Below are 18,813 nucleotides of genomic sequence, written 5' to 3' on the forward strand. Positions count from 1 at the left end.
CTCAGTGGTTTTAGTTACAAATCACTGTGCAGTCACCTGGAACGAGCCCCATCAGTTTAGTGAAGTGCTAAAAGTTGGTTTCATTTCTGTGTGCCCTAGTTGTGCTTCTTTTTGCAGATTAAAGATTTCTGTTAGTGTGAGTAGTTTTCCTGTGTGTTAAAGTGTTGGTACATGTAAAGCCATCAGAGTGAGGCTTGCCGTTTATGAGGGTATCTTCTTCTAGTGGTCACCTCTGGAGAAGCCTGTCTGTAAGATACATGCTCCAAAATACTGAAGACAAGTGCCGTATCAATACCTTCAACTTGTGATTCCTCTATACAGCAACCTCAGATTCGTCATCTGGATCTAACCATTCCCCTGTCTATCTATTACCTTAGCCATTGCCTGAAGTTCACACGTGCATTAAAAATTATGCATCAATGGAAAACTTAAGGTTTCTAGATATAAATGAGTGTGTGGGTAAAATGTTTGGGGAATTTTTATTCATTCATGAATCACCTTATTACCTAAAACCTTAAGTTTGGTTACCTAGGAAGCATATGAAATTATGCTTACTTAACCATTGGCAAGACCTGTTTCAGAAAAGTAACTGGAATTTTCAAGGAGCTTTCTTATTCTTGATTCAGAGAGGATATCGATTATCAGTCTGCAACTACCCTGCACAATAATCCTTTGATATTATATAAAAGGCTTTTAGAAACCTAGAAACATCACCAATTATTCATTTTTCCATTCTGCTACAAAAATAACCACGCTTCGTGGCAGAAGGAGCTAGGCCTAAACCTAGAGGGTTTATTGTCTCAGAACATTCATGATAACGGAGCATTGGAAAGAGCAGATAGTATTTCATCAGTGTTGGGCTATAACAGATGTAAAGAGGAATGAGATTGAGGAGTAACACTTGATGTTTTCAACCACAGTTGTAATTATTAAGTTTGAAAAGACAGAAAAGTAAGTCAGGAGATTTGGGAAATACATTGAATTCTGCCACGTTTTTAAGTAATTTAACTTCATCTATAAAATCGAATCACTACTTGGCTCCTGTAACTCTTTGGTTGCCCTTTGAATATTCCTTTATCCCAGTTTTTGCTTTCTTTTAAAGTACTTGGTGATGGTGGTAGGGGTTTCATCCATGGCAGCAAAATGGGGATTGGGTTAGGGAAAGTATGGTCCATGTGTTTCAAGTCTCTACCCTCTATGAAAAACAAACTTGCTTTTCCTCTTTTGTATTGTTTACTATATTAGAAAATGCAGAGTGAGGAGTCAGTGCAGGAAGGAAAGGTGAGAAATGATGCCTTTTTATTCCTAGTTGCTGATGAATAAAGTGAAATCACTCTGCTGCGTTTGGATTTGAAGTAGAGCTTACACTGGAGATGTGTAAATGTTCTGTGTCTTTTCTTATAGTAAAATCATACTTATTTAAAATAAGAGTGTCAGGGATAAGAGATCTGGAATTAATTGAATTTAGATGACCTGAAATTTTAGAGTATGATAACCTGAGTTACTGGGGGGAGGGGGGGTTGAATTTGAAAAAGAATGTGTTAATAATAACTCTTGCTAGATATCAAATGTAAGAGACAAACTTCTTTTTTTTTTTGCTTGTTTTTCATTCGTTTGTTAGCCAACGTATATTGAGAGGCTTCTGTGTGCTGGGGTGTCTTAAGGGACTTGGAATTGGTGGGAGAGACAGATCTGTAATCTGTGCTACAGGACAGAGATGTTGGGGGGAGCACCAGTCCAGCCAGGAGAAGCCTGGACTGTTTGTCCGCCTGTCCCTCTGTCCATGCAGCTGTTTCATGTTGCCCAGCCTTTTCTTCTCCTTGTTCACTGCTCAGTTCTAGCTGAGTCTTCTTCCCGTACCAGAATGGCCTGGAAGCCCACTTCAAGTATGTTGGCCACAGTTATGAAGTGAGTCTGATGGCAGCTTTCACAGACTCATTTGGTCCCAGTTTTCTGTGTGCAGCAGCTCACTCAAGCAAGCCAGACCTGCACGCAGGCATGCATGCCAGCTCATCTGTGTCCACACGCAGTCTGTTCTGTCCGCACCTGGGGCCATCACTGGCCATTGGGGCAGCCTTTAAAAATTTTTCTTTTGCCTCCTACCATTGAAGCTCTTCTTTTGATTCTTGTTGCTTGCGATCCAGAGGAAGCAGGAGAGAGTTTTAGGAACTGAGGAGCTTATTAAAATTCCTATGGAGCATTTCAGTTCAGTAAGGGGAAGAACTACCTTCTCTGTTAACTCCGAGAAAAGATCGTCAAAACGTAAGTGTTTTTAAGAGATCCGTTTTAGTTCTTAGACTCAAAATTGCACACACGTCCCTCCCCCACCGCTTCCCCCATAGCTCTCTCACCTCGTGTGAGTTAACTTTACTGAGCTTTATTCCTTTTCTCTCTCAGATGGGAATAGCTGTGTTTGCCTCCCAGGATTGTTGGGAAGATTTAGTGGAGGTGGTAGTATTAATAGTAGTAATTGCTAGGTAAGGTTTTGCTATTATGTGTCAGTTACTGTTCCAGGACCTTAACATGTTGTTGCCTTATTTCAGGTAGAAGGTATTAAAGCAGAGCAGCAGGTATTCAATAAGTATTGTTTTGTATCTTGAATCTTTTCACATCTCTTAATAACCTATTTCTAACAGTTCATTATTTACATATTTATTTCGCAGCATACCTAACTCCTGTTTGATTCTCCACATAATGAAAACTTTGGAGTATAGACCAGAATGAAACTGGTTCTGCAGTTGAACTAGTTGTACATGTTAATCATGCTGTGCCTTGATTTTCTCATGTACAGCAGGGATGCTAATATTTAGTTCTCCAGTAGTTAAGGAGGTTAAATGAGGTAACGCGACAAGCAGGTGGCAGACCACAGGCACTGGCTGTGACGTGCCTTCTCCTCTCCCTCCCAGCTGCTCCCATGAGCGCTCCCTCTCGCTGCTGCCCCCAGCCTGTCTCATGTTGTTCTAGTGGTTCTCTTGGTCATACTTCTAAAAACACTGGTGCAAGGAAGGCAAACATTCCTCCTGTTTAACCTTTTGTGTCTTATTTTCTAGCCTCTCATCCATGTGTCGTAGGCCACAGGATAGCAAAGAATACTAGGCACATAGAAGTTTCTCAGTAAATACTTTCTTAGCGGGATAAAAGGACATGGTAAAGACTCAAGCTAGCTGCTATTTGCCATCAAGTTTTCTTCCTTAGCTAGAGGAAGGTGCCTGGGTGTTTTTCCAGGAGGATGAATGCATTACTTTTTAAAGAGAGGGTTTTTTTGGGAGTGGGGTGGGGAGGTGGCGTTTTTTGTTTTTGTTTTAAGCAGACAGGGCTGGTAGAACTTAAGATAGGAGGCTCTGATAGGTGGTGTATTAATTTGTTAAGGCCACCATAACAAAGTACCATAGACTGGGGGGTTTAGACAACAGAAGTTATTTCCTCACAATTCCTGAGGCTATCAGTCTAGTCTCTCTTAAGGCCTTTCTCCTTGGCTTGTAGATGGCCTTCTGTCTTTGTTGCCCTCACCCAGTCTTCTCTCTGTCTGTCTGTGTCCTCATTTCCTTTTCTTATAAGGATATCAATCATGTTGGATTAGGACCCACCCATATGACCTCATTTTCCATAATTACTTCATTAAAGGCCCTATCTCCAAATACAGTCACATGCTGAGGTACTGGGGGTTAGGACCTCAATATATGAATCGGTGGGGGCCCGGGAGGAGGGCACATAATTCAGCCCATAGCAGGTAGCAGCCTGAGGCCCTAGCACAGTGGTTTTTCCCCAAGGATCTGTGCTTCTCTGGAGAAGGTGAATGACCATTCTCTTGAGTCACAGAGCTAGAAAAAATCTAGATGAAGAATACTTGGTTTTGATTTCTGAAAAAACTATGCTTTGTTCTGATTCCTGAACAGAACTCACTAGGACTCAGTCTTTTTCTCTTTATTTTTAAGCTAGCTAGACACATCTTAATGTTTAGCACCTATTTTTTTCCTCACCTTTGAATACCCAGTGCTTAGCTCATAGTACGTGGCAGGAAGTAGTTGCTGAATACTGGCGATTTGTCTGCGTCTGGACGTTGTCACAATTTCATTCACTCCGAAAGGAAATGAATTGTCTTTTCCATGGTCATTTACACAGATTAAAGGCACATTTTATTGTCTCAGGATTTTTAGACTGAACTCTTTCTAAGTTCTTCTGCTACAGTAATATATTTCTTTAGGAACCATATTTTTTAAACAAAGAATGTTATTGCCACCATTTCCTGAGTTGCTTATTATTTTGTGCATTGTTACTGCTCCTCAGACTTTCCTATTCTTTGGAGGAACATAGGGCCTAATTTCCTAGGACATAGAGCAAAACTGGATTTGATAATTAAATATGCCATAGTTTGTGTTATGGAAGAACAATAAACAAAATACTCAGCATAAATTTTTAAATTTTTGTTTCTAATTATTTCAGAATATTTCATTTCTTAAAAATATTTTTAGTCGTAAGGTAGGCTTTGATTGGTTAAGGAGCAGATTTCCAACAGTATCCCATTACACATGTACATGTAAATAGACTTCTTTCACAAACACCACAGAATAATTTAAGATCATTAAAAATGGGTCTATCAAACAGTTTTCATAGGTTCAGGCAATTTGTGGTTTCAAAAAGCTACTTAGTTCTCTAACTGGAAATCCTTTTTTTGATGAAGAGTAATTTATACTTCAGATTTATTAATTTTTGTAATTAGTGGAAATATTTATTCTTACAAAATATAGTAGTAAAAAAACAATGTTTAGCTCTGTATCTCTTTTATTTTTGTTTCTTTCTTTCCCCTCTTTGCTAGAATTCTTACTTTTGTTAGTGCTTCTTGCCCAATTTTTTTAAGCACTTTAACAAGTCAGAGACTACATGATAAAATGAAAATAATTTCTCTTCATTGCAACTACCCCTGTTTACAAGCCCCAGGGTTGTTCTTCATATTTAGTGAGAGCCTGTTCTTTTTTTTACTACCTTAGTCAAGTCTGTATGGGTTGCTTGATCATTGGAAGTTTTACATTGACTGAAATAATGGAGGTTGTAAGTTTCTAGAAAACAAGTACTTTGCTTCTGTGGACCTTCCATTGTCTAGCACAGGATTGAAAGAAGGCTCCATGAAAGAGAGACATCTGGAATATGCCTTACTTTTTTCTTAATAGCTAGTGGCAGGGTGGAGGGAAAGAAGACACTATAGAGTAATGCATGTTTGTTTCAGATGGTGAGAAAAACCCATGTTCGTACTAAAATTGTACAAAACATGCTACCATATTCATGCTCTGCATTTTAGACAAAAATAGAAGATGATTGAAATAAACAAATGGGAGTTAATCACACTTAAAAGCTTTTGCACAGCAAAGGAAGCCATAAACAAAATGAAAAGACAACCTATGGAGCAGGAGAAAATGTTTGTAAATGATGCGACCTACAAGGGCTTAATTTCCAAAATATACAACAGCTCATACAACTCAGTAACAAAAAACAAACAAACAAGCAAAAATACCAAATCAAAAAATGCGCAGAACACCTAAATAGACATTTCTCCAAAGAAGACATACAGATGGCCAATAGGCACATGAAAAGATGCTCAACATCACTAATTACTAGAGGAATGCAAATCAGAACTACAAAGAGATATCACCTCACACTGGTCAGAATGGCCATCATTAAAAAGTCTACAAATAACAAGTGATGGAGAAGATGTGGAGAAGAGGGAACTCTCCTACACTGTTGGTGGGGATGTAAATTGGTGCAACCATTATGGAGAACAGTAATGAAGGTTCCTTAAAAAACTAAAAATAGAGTTGCCATATGATCCAGCAATCCCACTCCTGGTCATATATCTGGAGAAAACTTTAATTTGAAAAGATTACATGCATCCCAATGTTCATAGTGGCACTATTTATAGTAGCTAAGACAAGGAAGCAACCTAAATGTCCATTGACAGATGAATGGATAAAGAAGATGTGGTACATATATACAATGAAATACTACTCAGTCATAAAAAAGAATGAAATAATGCCATTTGCAGCAAGATGAATGGACCTAGAGATTATCATACTAAGTGAAGTAAGCCAGAATGAGAAATACAAATATCATGATATCACTTTTATGTGAAATCTGAAATAGGATACAAATGAACTTATTTACAGAACAGAGATAGATGCAGGCATAGGAAACAAACTTGTGGTTACCAAAGGGGAAAGGGGGAGATGGAGGAGGGATAAATTAGGATTTGGGGATTAGCAGATACAAGCTATTACTATATAAAATAGATAAACAACATGGTCCTACTTTATAGCACTGGGAACTGTATTCAACATCCTGTAATAAACTATAATGGAAAATAGTATGAAAAAGAGTATATGTGTATATATTTATATACACATATGTGTGTGTGTGTGTGTGTGTATATATATATAACTGAATATATATATATAACTGAATCACTTTGCTGTGCACCGGAAACTGACGCAACATTGTAAATCAACTATACTTCAATTAAAAAACAAACAGAAGATGCTTTGATGATAATTAGTAGTGTGTAATTAGAATTAGAATTTCTAGTGTCATGGTTTAAGCACCATTTCACATATACCTGCAATTTAGCAACATAAATGAGGCTAATGTGATTAGCTTGCCAAGGCCTGGAAGAGGTTGCATTTGATAAAGCATATGTAAAAAGCTACATCCTGAGCTTTAGTAGGGAGTATGACTCAGAATCGTAATTTTAAGGAGATAATATTGCTTTATTAATGTTATTAACATAGTAAATTCTGAAACTATTATGTTAATAGGTTCATTAATAAAGATTTTTGTTTTCTTAACAAAGATAAATGGCTATTAATTGAAATTAAACTATCTTGTATACTAAAGTACAGACTAATGTTGGTAAACTTGCCATTTTGTCTCAAAGAGTATTTTAAAAAACAAAGGTTAGTATAATTTTTTATTAGAATGTCTTAGACATAATTAAGTCATTTTATTTTGGCCTATAATCAGCCTCCTGAGGTGTAATGAGAAATCTATTTCAATATACAAGTTTAATTTTCAGTTTTTTTTTTTTTCCTTTTTCTTTTTCTAAACAAACCTTCCAATCAGTGTATGTGCCTGATTGTCTTAAGCTTGATTAGACCATCTGTTCTCTTTGGAAGCCTGGTCCTGGCTTCCAGATTTACCCTTGTGCTGTCATTGTCCCCTTCTTTGTAGGACCCTAATGCAGGGGCCATGCTCTCACTTGTCCCAGCCCTACCAATTCTTTGAGGTCCCTGAAGCCTGCTCTGATTCTGCCATTTCATGCTTTTGTTCTCTGTACCCCATAGTTTTACTTTTGGACTATGCTTTCAGTTGTAATATTTCTTTTCTTGGGTTTCAACAAAATTGTTTGCTCCTAGAGCAGGTAGCATGCAGTTGGCCACGGAGGCAATAAATAGTGGCATTGTACTGCCTTATGTTACCTTCCTTGGTTGAATTTTTTTAAAAATCACTTGAAGAAAGTATGGATAGAATGTTGATTGGCTCACTCTGCGCATAGCAGATCCTCAGTGATAATGTCTCCTGCACAACACTTGGTACATCCTCAGGACCTCTTGGGAGTCTTCTTGATTTGGGATTGCTCAAGTGTTTGATGGTTGGGATCCCTTCCCTCATTTCATCCACAACCTTGGTTCCAGATAACATGACCTTTGGGTACTATTATGGTTTCTGAAATTCATGTTCCCTTGGTTTCCTAACGCCCCAGTGTCCTGGAACTGTGCTTACTAAAGCAGGAATGGGGTCAGGTGTTATCAGGCAGACACGGAAGCTCAGCCCTCTAAAGCACATTTATGTGACACAGGAAGTCTCTTCTTTCTGGGAAAAAAAGTTAAATATTTAAACTTTTAAATATATAAACACCAATTAAATGTTATTTCTAAAACTCATTTAACTAGTTGAATTAGAAAACCAGAGTTCAACATGCACTAATTTTTCTTTTTTCTACGTAGGAAAGAAAATTCAAGTTAAGGAGGAAAGTAATTAAATACTATATACATTCACAGGCTATTTGCTAATAATACACACGGCATTCTTTTTGCTGTTTTCTTTAGGTGATTGAAGACAATACTGGAGTCCGCCGGGTGGTGGTCACACCCCAGTCTCCTGAGTGTTACCCCCCAAGCTACCCCTCGGCCATGTCTCCAACCCATCACCTACCCCCCTACCTGACTCACCACCCGCATTTTATTCATAACTCACACACAGCTTACTACCCACCTGTTACTGGACCTGGAGATCTGCCGCCCCAGTTCTTTCCTCAGCATCATCTTCCCCCTACAATATACGGCGAGCAAGGTGAGTAGATTGCTGGCGTCGGGAGCTTTTGGAACTGGTCACAACACTTAAGTAGCTTAAGCTGAGATCCAGAGAGCCCTTTGTTTCTTTTGTAATAAGCAGGGTAGAGGAGGATCTATCTGCTGTATAAAGCTCATGGGAAATTCCTAACTTTCTTTGTCCAGAATTGTGTCTTGCAACTCTTTCTTTCTTTACATTTTTTCAAATTCTGGCCCCCATCCCACCCCACAGAGAGCAAGTAGTGGGAGGGCCACTTCTTATTTCAGAAAAGAGGCAGTAACCTATCATAAGTTCCCATGTCCTGTTAACACATTTTTATGTGAGAGTGGCCCAAGACAGGACTGCAACACATTGTTTCTTAGGCATGCATATGGTCTAGCAGTAGAACGGAAATTACAAAAGATTTTGTGCCCCATTTCCAATGATAGAACACTTTGAGGTCTTGGTAAACTTTGGGTTTCCTGGATGCTCTGTTGCAATCTTGGCAGAACTCAAAAACCCCTCACTGTTGACGTGGTCTTTCTGAATGCTGTTTTTAGTTTAAGAATAGCCATTAGTGCAGCCACAATTTCACTGGTTGTTAGGTAAATACTTACCTTGAAATGAAAAAGAGTCTCGGAGATACGGACATTATGTCTTCTTAGTTTTGGCCTTGGTTTTGGTTTAGTCTAAAGCCCTTATCTATCAAAATGGATACTAAGAAACCAGATAAGTGAGGGTAAAATTAGACTTGAACCTCTAGGACTTTGCAAAGTGATTTTCGTCTGTGTCTGACTATGAATTGAAGTGTTTTATTGTTTCAAACACTTACTACGTTGATTTACAAATAAATTGTATATGAAATGCTTGTTAGTTTTGGAGGAAGTTATCACCTTCTCTTATCAATTATATGTGTATATATATATATATATATGCATTTCCCCCGTATGTTCATATCACATTAGAATATTTTCTTTTTAACAAAAGAAAAATTTGAGGTGGGTATTCTAAGTGAAATACCCTTTATCCTGTTGTAACTTAGAATAGAATTTGATATTTTTGGTGGTAGTATTAGTTAGAAAGAAATTTAATATAATTCAGAAGGATCAGGTGCTATTATAATGGGGTGTGGAGAGATGATAGCAAAAGACGAAGTCAATACTTTAATTGCATGAAGGCATCAATAACTTCCTATTGCTGTAGTCTTCTTGCCTAGTAAACATACACTCCAAAACATCAGAGACCGGGCATATTCCATGAAAACATTTTGATAAAAACTGAAAAAATTTAGTTAATTAAGTATAGTTCTTAAAAAAAGTATTGAGTACTCTGACACAATACACATTAAATATTTGAGCATTTGTCAGAGTTTTCTGGTTGGGTCTGAGCTTAATGACAGTGTGAAAAGCCTTGGCTACTGACTCATTGCTTGATGAAGAGTGTCTGACTTGCCTTATTTTAGCAGTCTTTTAGTAGGATGCGATGTGATTACTGTTCAGGGAATGGAGTCCTTTGTAATTTTACATAACAGTATGATTTAAGTCATTAGAATTAAGCAAAAAAAAAAAAAACATATTGTCTTCATTGAGTAGGGTGTTTTGGTTTAGTTTCGTTAAAGTAACACAGAGCAATAATGTAAAATAAAAATGCCTTCATTGATTCCAAATTAAAACAGAAAACAAAAATTCTTTGTTTTATAAATAAAAAGCCTTTTATATATTCTCTTACCTTAGTTCTCAATGTACATACACCTAATAGCAATTTAAACATTTAATTTCCCAAACCATATGAGTTTTAAAAGTTTTTGATGTTTTAAGATATTATTCTGTCAGTACCCATGGTGAATATTTTCTCAAGTGTAATGCATTGTGATATTTAAAGCTTTTACCATTCTTTTTGTATGTTTAGACATAATTTATTTGGGCATGCACTCTTTGATTAGGGTTGTATATCTCTAGGGCAGATTGGTTATCGTGTAAATATTTGCTTTTTAAAGATCTTCCTCAAGCTGTGTGAATGGAAAAAAAATGAAAAGTAGAGCTTTACCATTAAACATTTGAAACATCAGTAGTTAAGTTATGTAGGGTGACCATACATTCCTGGTGTGCCTAGGACCGTGCTGGTTTAGGTCTCGTGTCCGAGAAATAATTAGAAGTGCTCCCTAATCACCCTCAGAAGTACTCAGGTTTGGATGGTAATTTATATGGTCACTCTGTGCACGTGGGGCCTTTTTTTTCTTATAAACATGTACAGACCCAGTGTCTGTGTTATATATCATTTTTATTAATGTCTAAATATACTGTTAAATTGCTTAAAAAATGTAAATTCAGAATAAATATTTTCCCCGAAGGTCATGAGATTATTTTGCAGGCTCCCATTTTCTTTTGAGCCATGTAAAAATATGGATAGTGAAGCCAGGTGACATTCTTCTAGTTAGTCTGTCTTGCCTCCTGATTACCCCAAAATAGAAGTTTATGACCATAGATTGTTATGCTTGGCACCAGGTTGCAGAGATGGCTTATATTTATCATTATAAGATCTCCTTGAACATTTCCCCTGATTCTGTAAGCTTTGATTATTTTTAATGGAAATTTCTCATCTCTTCATTTTAGTAGGTTTTGTTCAAATGTTGGCTCTTCTAGGTGGCACAAATACCCCCTTATATGCTAGTTGCTGTATACTTTCCAGTAGAAATGCTATTCTGTCCATAAGGATAAGCATAGTTTTAAGTATCTTGATTCTAAGAACACATTACTGAAGGGGATATTTTGTTTGTTAGAAAATTCTAACTTTTTTTATGTTGCAGCTACGAAAAACATTTGACAGGCAAAATCAAACTTAGTTATATACTCAACTAGAATATGAACTCTGGGTGGACAGTGACCTTTTCTTCACTACTTTCCATAATTCCTGAAATGTTTCTGGAACACACAGTAAAGTTTTTTAATGATTAATTATTCCTTTATTGGTTAGAAATGAATGGGAATATTTTTAACATGTATAATATGTGTATCACTTTCTTAAAAATAATTTTTGCACTGTATTTATTAATATGTTAAACTTCTTCCTTCAGGAGTCAGGTCATTTGGCCAATTAATAATTTATTATTGAAAACGTAGACTGAGCTTGCATTTATCATAATCATCATTTTAGAAATTATACCACTCTATGGAATGTCGAGTTACATCACCCGAGAAGACCAGTACAGCAAGCCTCCGCACAAAAAGCTGAAAGACCGCCAGATTGACCGCCAGAATCGCCTCAACAGCCCTCCTTCTTCTATCTACAAGAGCAACTGCACAACCGTGTACAATGGCTATGGGAAGGGCCACAGTGGTGGCGGCGGAGGAGGTGGGGGAGGTGGCAGCGGCGGTGGGCCGGGCCTTAAGAAAACAGAGCGGCGAGCAAGAAGCAGTCCTAAGTCGAATGATGCAGACTTGCAAGGTAATGTTTAAAGACGTTTGCCATAAAGAGGGAATTAACGAGTTTTACATAAGAAGGTTGTTTCCTGGCGGTTGGTCTTTCTGCTAGGAACCATAAGGTAGACTTTCTCTTATCTTTTGCTTAGCAGGGACAGGATATTGTATCATCTTTTTTATTACCACTTCATGGCAGAAATATTATTTTTTTGGCCACATGTGCTGTGTAACGTTCTACTTAATCTCAGTGACGAGTATCATTAAGTGTTTTCACAATAGCTTACTTCTGTTGTTTCATTCTAAGTAGACAGATGTGGAAGAGATCCTAAGTAAAACAATTAATCTTTCTAAGAAGTGTAGGACTAGTTTAAATCTCAAAATAATTATACCTCATAAAACCCTATGTGATTGCTTCCATACTGTAGTGAAATCTATCATCGTGTAAAGGAATATATTTCTGGCTCCCTCATCAGTTTTTGTTTAATGCCACTTCTGGCATCCTGAATGAAGTATTCATAGACCAAGAATGAGAAGGAAGAATTAGGGTCACCACATATAGACAGAGACATCAGCTCGAAAGGGCATATTTTCTTCCTAGGTGGCGCAGTGGTTGAGAATCCGCCTGCCAATGCAGAGAACATGGGTTCGATCCCTGCTCCAGGAAGATCCCACATGCCACGGAGCAACTAAGCCCGTGTGCCAAAAAATAAATAAATTTAAAAAAAGGGCATTTTTTTTGGTAGATTAATCTTGTGGCTGTAGATCAGTTAATTTGGGGAAGAAGGTGTATGTGTTTTAAATGAAGTTTTTAGATAAGATTTAGACACAACCCGTTCTCATGCCACAGGAGTTTAAAAACAAGTTTTTTTATATACGCATATGTAGAAGACTGACTTAAGGGAGGCAAAAGAAGAACATTTTGATAAGCGAGGTGAGATTACAGATTTAAGTAAACAAAGACGTGTAAAAGACAAGGTAAGAGCTGATTATAACACTATTAAATATACTCCTTCCTCATTGGACCTCATCCAGGTAGAAACGGTACTGTGTGTGTGAGACAGTGTGTTTGTGAATGAATAAGAATTAGCGTATGGGTGACCGTGTAGGGAGGACTGGCCTCTGTCAGGGCAGAGGAGGATTAGGCAGCACCAGCACTGGCATCAGCATTTCCTCCCAGGTTATTTACATGAGTCAATTGTAGCGTGAAAAAGAGGAACAGTGAGATACAGTGAAAAGTGAACAGTAAGTTCTCTGAGTGAAGTGTATTATGGGTTTTTAAAAACTTTTGTTCTTTATTTTCTGTATTTTCCAAGTTTTACTTAATTATCATGCATTATTATTATAATTATTAAACAAAAGATAAACAAATATGGAAGAGAAACCCAAGATTGAAGAGGCTTTTAAATGGCTCCTAGTGGAAAGTGCTGTCTGCCATATAAAATAATTTTTAGTCAAATGATACTATAATTTCTAAGATTGAAATTCTGTTATTAGCAAGGTGTAATTTTAAATCATGAGCATTTAAGAGAATTCACACACACACAAAATTAGAAATATGTTTTCCTAAGGAGAATTGTAGTCTATAGAAAAGAGAAAAAGAATGTGTAAGCTGTCTTCAGAGAGCTTATGAAGTCTGAACTACATTGATTAGTTGATTCATTCTTTAATAATTTTTGCCTTGCCTTGCATCAGAAAAGATTTAAGACAGATGATGTACATAAATATAATATGGGCAGATAAAATAAGATCTAAGAGGCAGAGAGATAATAAGAGAAGGTAAATAAGTTGAAGCAGGGTTGAAGTTAGCATACACAGTTAATGTAGTTATGAGTTAACTATGGCAAAAGTAAATACCTTCCCTATATACACAGTTATTCCCTTTCACATGTAGCTAAATGTGTAAGCTTCCCTGTATTTGAATATTCTCTCATAGCTGTAGGAGAGGAAATGGATTTGCGTTGAAATCAACACTGAAATGTTTGCTAACGTACACATAGTTTACAAGCATTTTGGCATTTTACATCATGACAGAGAGTATAGTTATTCTGAGCACCTTAAGCTCTTTGCTTTTGTAGAGAAAACATGTTCTTGTGCTGGTAAGAGTGAGATCTCTTTTGCTATGAGCTTCTGGGAGTGTGTGTTTCACAATGAAAAGAGTTAGAAAATATTTTTATCTCACCTTCAGTTCAAACTTTATGTCTTGTTCCTTTTCTCTTCTCATTATTTGCCTCCTCAAAATCCCTCCAAGTGCTACTCTCCACTGGTTTAGCCATGAGATATAGAATCAGATGGAGTATTATTTTATATATTCTAGCTCATTCCAGTAAGGATCTCAGGGAGTTTACATGTTAGATAAAAAAAAATATCCATTTACCCAAATGAATTGAAAACTTACATCCTGACAAAAAATGCAGATGAATGCTTAGAGCAGCTTTATTCATAATTGCCAAAACTTGGAAGCAACCAAGATGTCCTTCAGTAAGTAAATGGATAAATAAACTGGTATATCCAGGCATGGAATATTACTCAGCACTAAAAAGAAATGAACTGTCTAGCTATGAAAGACATGGAGCCCTGAAATACACATTCTCCGTGAAACAAGCCAGTCTGAAAAGGCTACATCCTGTATGATTCCAACTATCTAACAAGAAAAGGCAAAACCATGGAGATGGTAAAAAGATCCATGGGGGAGGGAGGGGTGAATAGGCAGGGCATGGAGGATTTTTAGGGCAGTGGAACTACTCTGTCTGATACTGTAATGGTGGGTACACATCATATACTTTTGTCAAAACCCACACAGTGTACAGCACCAAGAGTTACATATACTCTAATGTAAACTGTGGACTTTGGGTGATGGTGATGTTTTGGTGTAGGTGGATTTTTGATAAGTGGGGCAGGCTACGTGTATGTGGGGGTCTGGTGTATAAGGTATTTCTTGCATCTGCTCAGTTTTGCTCTGCAACTAAAATTGCACTAAAAAGTAATATGTAAAAAAATAAATATCTGAGGAAACTGAGGACAAGTAAGATGAAGACATGAGTAAGGCTGTATATAAAAGAATCCCGTAGAGTTGCTTGATGTAGGCCGTCTCTTTGGCTTTGGGTTTCCAGGTTGTCAAAGCAAAGAGGGAAATGTGTGAATCAGGTGGAGCAAGTGAACAAAAGCACCTCTTGTTCACGGAGTCCATTATGTTGTTGATAATGGTTTAACCCGGTCTGCCTCAGAATGGGGTTGTTGGCTAAAAGGATCCCAAAGAGGCTTCTTCCACCTTCTCTTAATTAGGAACATTCTCCCAGGGTATCCTTTTGCTTTAGTGTACTGCAGCTGACTTCTATAACCAAGAAATAAGTTTCTCAAATAATTCTTATGTTTACCATGCCATCTGATTAATATTAAACTATAGTTAATTCTAGTGTATTGACCTGTTTATATTCATATGTAGTTTGCTCAAGATTAGGATTTTTACTTAACCATGATGTGCAGCTTGTGCTATTTTTCTCCATTCTACTTCAGATGCCCACATTGCCAGAGAAGGCCAACCATTTTAACCCGAGTTCCCTAGCTTTTGAGCGAATCTACTTAAGTTACTAACCACCTTTTTACCACTTAAAAAATACAAATGTAAAAGGAAAAGGGCAAACTTCAGATTTGTACCTGGTGCTGTGATAAAGAAGCAAACAAATTATGTTAATCTAAACAAGTAAATATATTAAAAAGATGGAGATTAATTACTCTCTTGAGTCCTGGTTCTCTCAGTTGACTGTGCTTAAGAAACACTGGTGGAACTTCCAAAGAATGCAGACCCCTAAACCTCATTTCAGACCTGCTAAACCAGAATCTCTTCACCTGATCTGCTTCATGGTTTTGTTTTGTTTTTTTATATCAAACCTATACTGAGAATGATGGCCAGCAAGATAATTACTGTTCTGATATCAAGGGTGGTTACAGAAGGTGTAGGTTGTACACGATGTGAGGTAGGAACTTCAATTCACCATGCTGTCCCCACCTCCTAGAACTGTGTGTGGCACGTAGTATGTACTTAGTAAATATTTGTGGAATGAATCCTGTGTTCTTAACTGCTCTGTTTTGTAAAACAAGCCTGCTGCTCTGCAGCCAGCTCCTCCTTTCATTTACTGGTACCTTCAGGAAAACAACTTAGGCAGGACAGAGTCCCACAGTACCGTCGGAAATGTAGGATTCCTGTTTTCTTGCACACCACGGAGTTGATGGTGTGATGTGGGCAGAAAACAGTTGGGGCTTTGGTATCAGACATACTTGGCTTAGAATCGGGTTTTGTCACTTGCTGACTATCTGCTTTTAGTATTCCCTGAATTTCTTTATCCTCATCTGTAAAATGAATATTTTAATTCCCAATATTAAATATTAGAAGTAGTCTAGCTCAGTTCTTAACACCTCAGTATAATGGTCACCCTTGTTACTTGAATATTCTTATCATCTCCCTCCTGTAATCTTAGGATCGACTCTCATCAAGATGTATCCCCTTCTCCAAACAAGTATCTCTGTATGCCCCTGCGCCCTGTGCCCCCTTCTCCCTCTCCGCACCATTTGATGCCCTCTCTCTTGCCTTCATGCCCTTCCCCTGCAACTCCTTCCCCTGAGAACCAGAAGTGGCTTCCTTCTGCTTAAACCTGTCTTCATTTTGAAAGCAAAAGCCTGTACTCCTGGACCTGGACCTCTGAAAGTCGCATCCAGGCTCTCTGAGAGAGATTGCTGCTGGGGTAGAAATGTGCCGCCTACCCAGAGGTGCCAGATTGCACACAGCTTCTCATCGCCCCATTAGGGACACTTAAAGTTCAGAGTTGAGTGAGAACTCTGGATACCCTATTGGGGCATCCTTTCTAATGGACCCTGTCTTTGGCATCTCCTCATACATTTTTTGAAAACCTGAGTTCGGATTCCCTATGCTCAGCCTGAGAAGGACCACCTTGTTTTAAGATATGTGATTATCCTTCTTCCTCTCCATCCCATCCTCTGATTATGGCTGTAGCTACATCAGATCCAAACATGCTGTTCCCCTCCTTAAGGAACCTCCATGGTGGTCCCCATTGTCCAGAGAATAAATGCTAAGCTGCTTGATGCTCACCTTCCCAAGTACTTTAGATTTCCCCACCAGATGTGCAGAGTTTTGCCTCATTTCAAGAATATGCCTCATTCTCTCTTTTTGGCTTTTCCTTCCAGTCCCTCTGCCTAGCACAATCCAACTCACTTCTTCAAGAGCCAGCTCAGACATCACCTCTTCTGTGAAGCCTGCCCAAGGTATAATAATGGCAGATTGGTTAGGGGAAAATATTTCAAGAATCTTTCTCTTCTTTTTCTTTTCCTTAACTCGCACTTGATTTTAGATCAGTGCTTGGGTACCATGTCCATATTTGTTCAGGGACAGGAATGAAAGAATCTGTCCTCGTGTGCAGAACGCTGTACAAGGAGAGCTGGGCCTCTTCGGTGGCCCAGACCCAGTTAATATTGTCATGTTCCTTTTACCGCAGAGGCTAAAGAAGTTTCTGTTGCTCTTCATTGGGTGAGAGGGAAGTTTCATCCTTCCATTTTGTCCTGGGTAAAAACCAAAGCATATGATATTAAGGAAATTACTCAGAGGGATACAGTTTTGTAACTGAAATCCCCTAGTTTTCAGCCAGCATTATAGTCCCATTGTCATATATTCTCAGCTGAGTAAGGTTATCTTGTGAGTACTGTTTTAGAAATATTATGTGAAGCCAGAGTGAAAAATAAAAACTTTGGTGAGGCCCACTGTCTGATAATATGAAAAGACTTAACAGTTAATAATGGGGAGGGTGGATGGTTTGGGTAGAGGGAGGGAGAGAAAGAAAGAACATCAAGAGTGTTTATAAGTCGCAATCTCCAAACACCTTTTGTGTGTGTGTGAAAATATTTCGCATATGCAGTTGATATGCTGACCTTTACCTCATCCCTGCATTTATCTTTTTCACTCATTACTTGAACATTTTAAAACCTTAATGGATTTCTGAGATAACAGTTGCTTGTGTTTTGGACTATGTGATACGTAATAAGTCATTTCACTAGGCCTCAGTTTCCCTTTCAGTAAAATAAACAGATGAGTTAAAGTCAGTGGTTTTCAAAACCTTATCAATGTGCAGATCTTCCTTTTTCAAAAAAATTTCATGTGGATCCTGAATTAAATACAGTATCATTCCTCCCCTACCTCCATCTCCCTTCCTCCTTCCCTCTCCCTCCTCCCCTTCTCTCTCTCTCTTTCACACACACGCACGCAAGCATGCACATACTGTGAAAGCAGATAGAATTGGCGCTGCTGTGGTTGGGGCAGGAGACATGGGCACTTGTCATCTACAAAGCTTTCCTCACCCTCACTTGGACCCTGGCTCATCAGTCCCAGGCTGCAGCTTCATCACCATCTAGGAGCTTGTAAGACGTGCCCTCATGGCTGCCCCAGACCTACTGGATTACATTTGGTGGAGGTAGGGCCCAGCACCCTGTATTTTGTTGAGCGCTCCAGGTGGTGATCAGGCACAGTAACATTTGAAAACCACTGGCCCTGTGAATTCCAAGCAATTTTGAAGGAAGATTTTAAATGAGGGGTATGGGAGGCAATCCGTTAAAACAGTTGATATAAACTGAAGCTCATTCCCTTTGTAGTACTGGTGTAATGATGACCACATATGGGAGGTGGGAGGGTCCCTTTTGTGTTGCTAACGTATAAGCGGTAGCTTACATGAAGACCTCTAGAACTTACAGTGCCATGTGGGGAAAAATTGGGACAAAATGGTAAGAATTCCAAATATAGAAGAATCATGCTTTTGGCATTTGACCTTAGGAATTGTTGACAATCCAGAGATTCAGTTACACTTTCAATAAAATTCCATCACGTACAATCATAATTTCTGATTGTAACATTGAAAGCTGGTTACCAAAGCATTATTCTTGTGCTTTTCTCCTTCAGAGATCACAGACTGCCTCCTGACCCCCAGTAGTAGTATTCCTTATTACCAGGTTTTTGTATTCTGATTCCTTCTCAGAGGGCCCTCCCTGACATTTTTTCTCTTCCTACATTTTGCTGTTA

General features: G+C 38.2%; 1 protein-coding gene across 9 annotated transcripts in view; it reads left to right on the forward strand.

Moving 5' to 3' along the window:
• The window catches only part of FNDC3B (fibronectin type III domain containing 3B), a 324,758-nt gene that overhangs the window by 179,473 nt on the left and 126,472 nt on the right, over window positions 1-18,813 (forward strand). For all 9 annotated transcript variants that reach the window (XM_057738341.1, XM_057738351.1, XM_057738346.1 and 6 more), the window contains exons 5-6: window positions 8,094-8,337; window positions 11,470-11,760. In XM_057738341.1, coding sequence (XP_057594324.1) covers window positions 8,094-8,337; window positions 11,470-11,760 — 535 coding nt within the window. The remainder of the gene's footprint in view (window positions 1-8,093; window positions 8,338-11,469; window positions 11,761-18,813) is intronic.

The sequence above is a fragment of the Hippopotamus amphibius genome, chromosome 6 (assembly GCF_030028045.1).
Source record: "Hippopotamus amphibius kiboko isolate mHipAmp2 chromosome 6, mHipAmp2.hap2, whole genome shotgun sequence".
NCBI lineage: Eukaryota > Metazoa > Chordata > Mammalia > Artiodactyla > Hippopotamidae > Hippopotamus > Hippopotamus amphibius.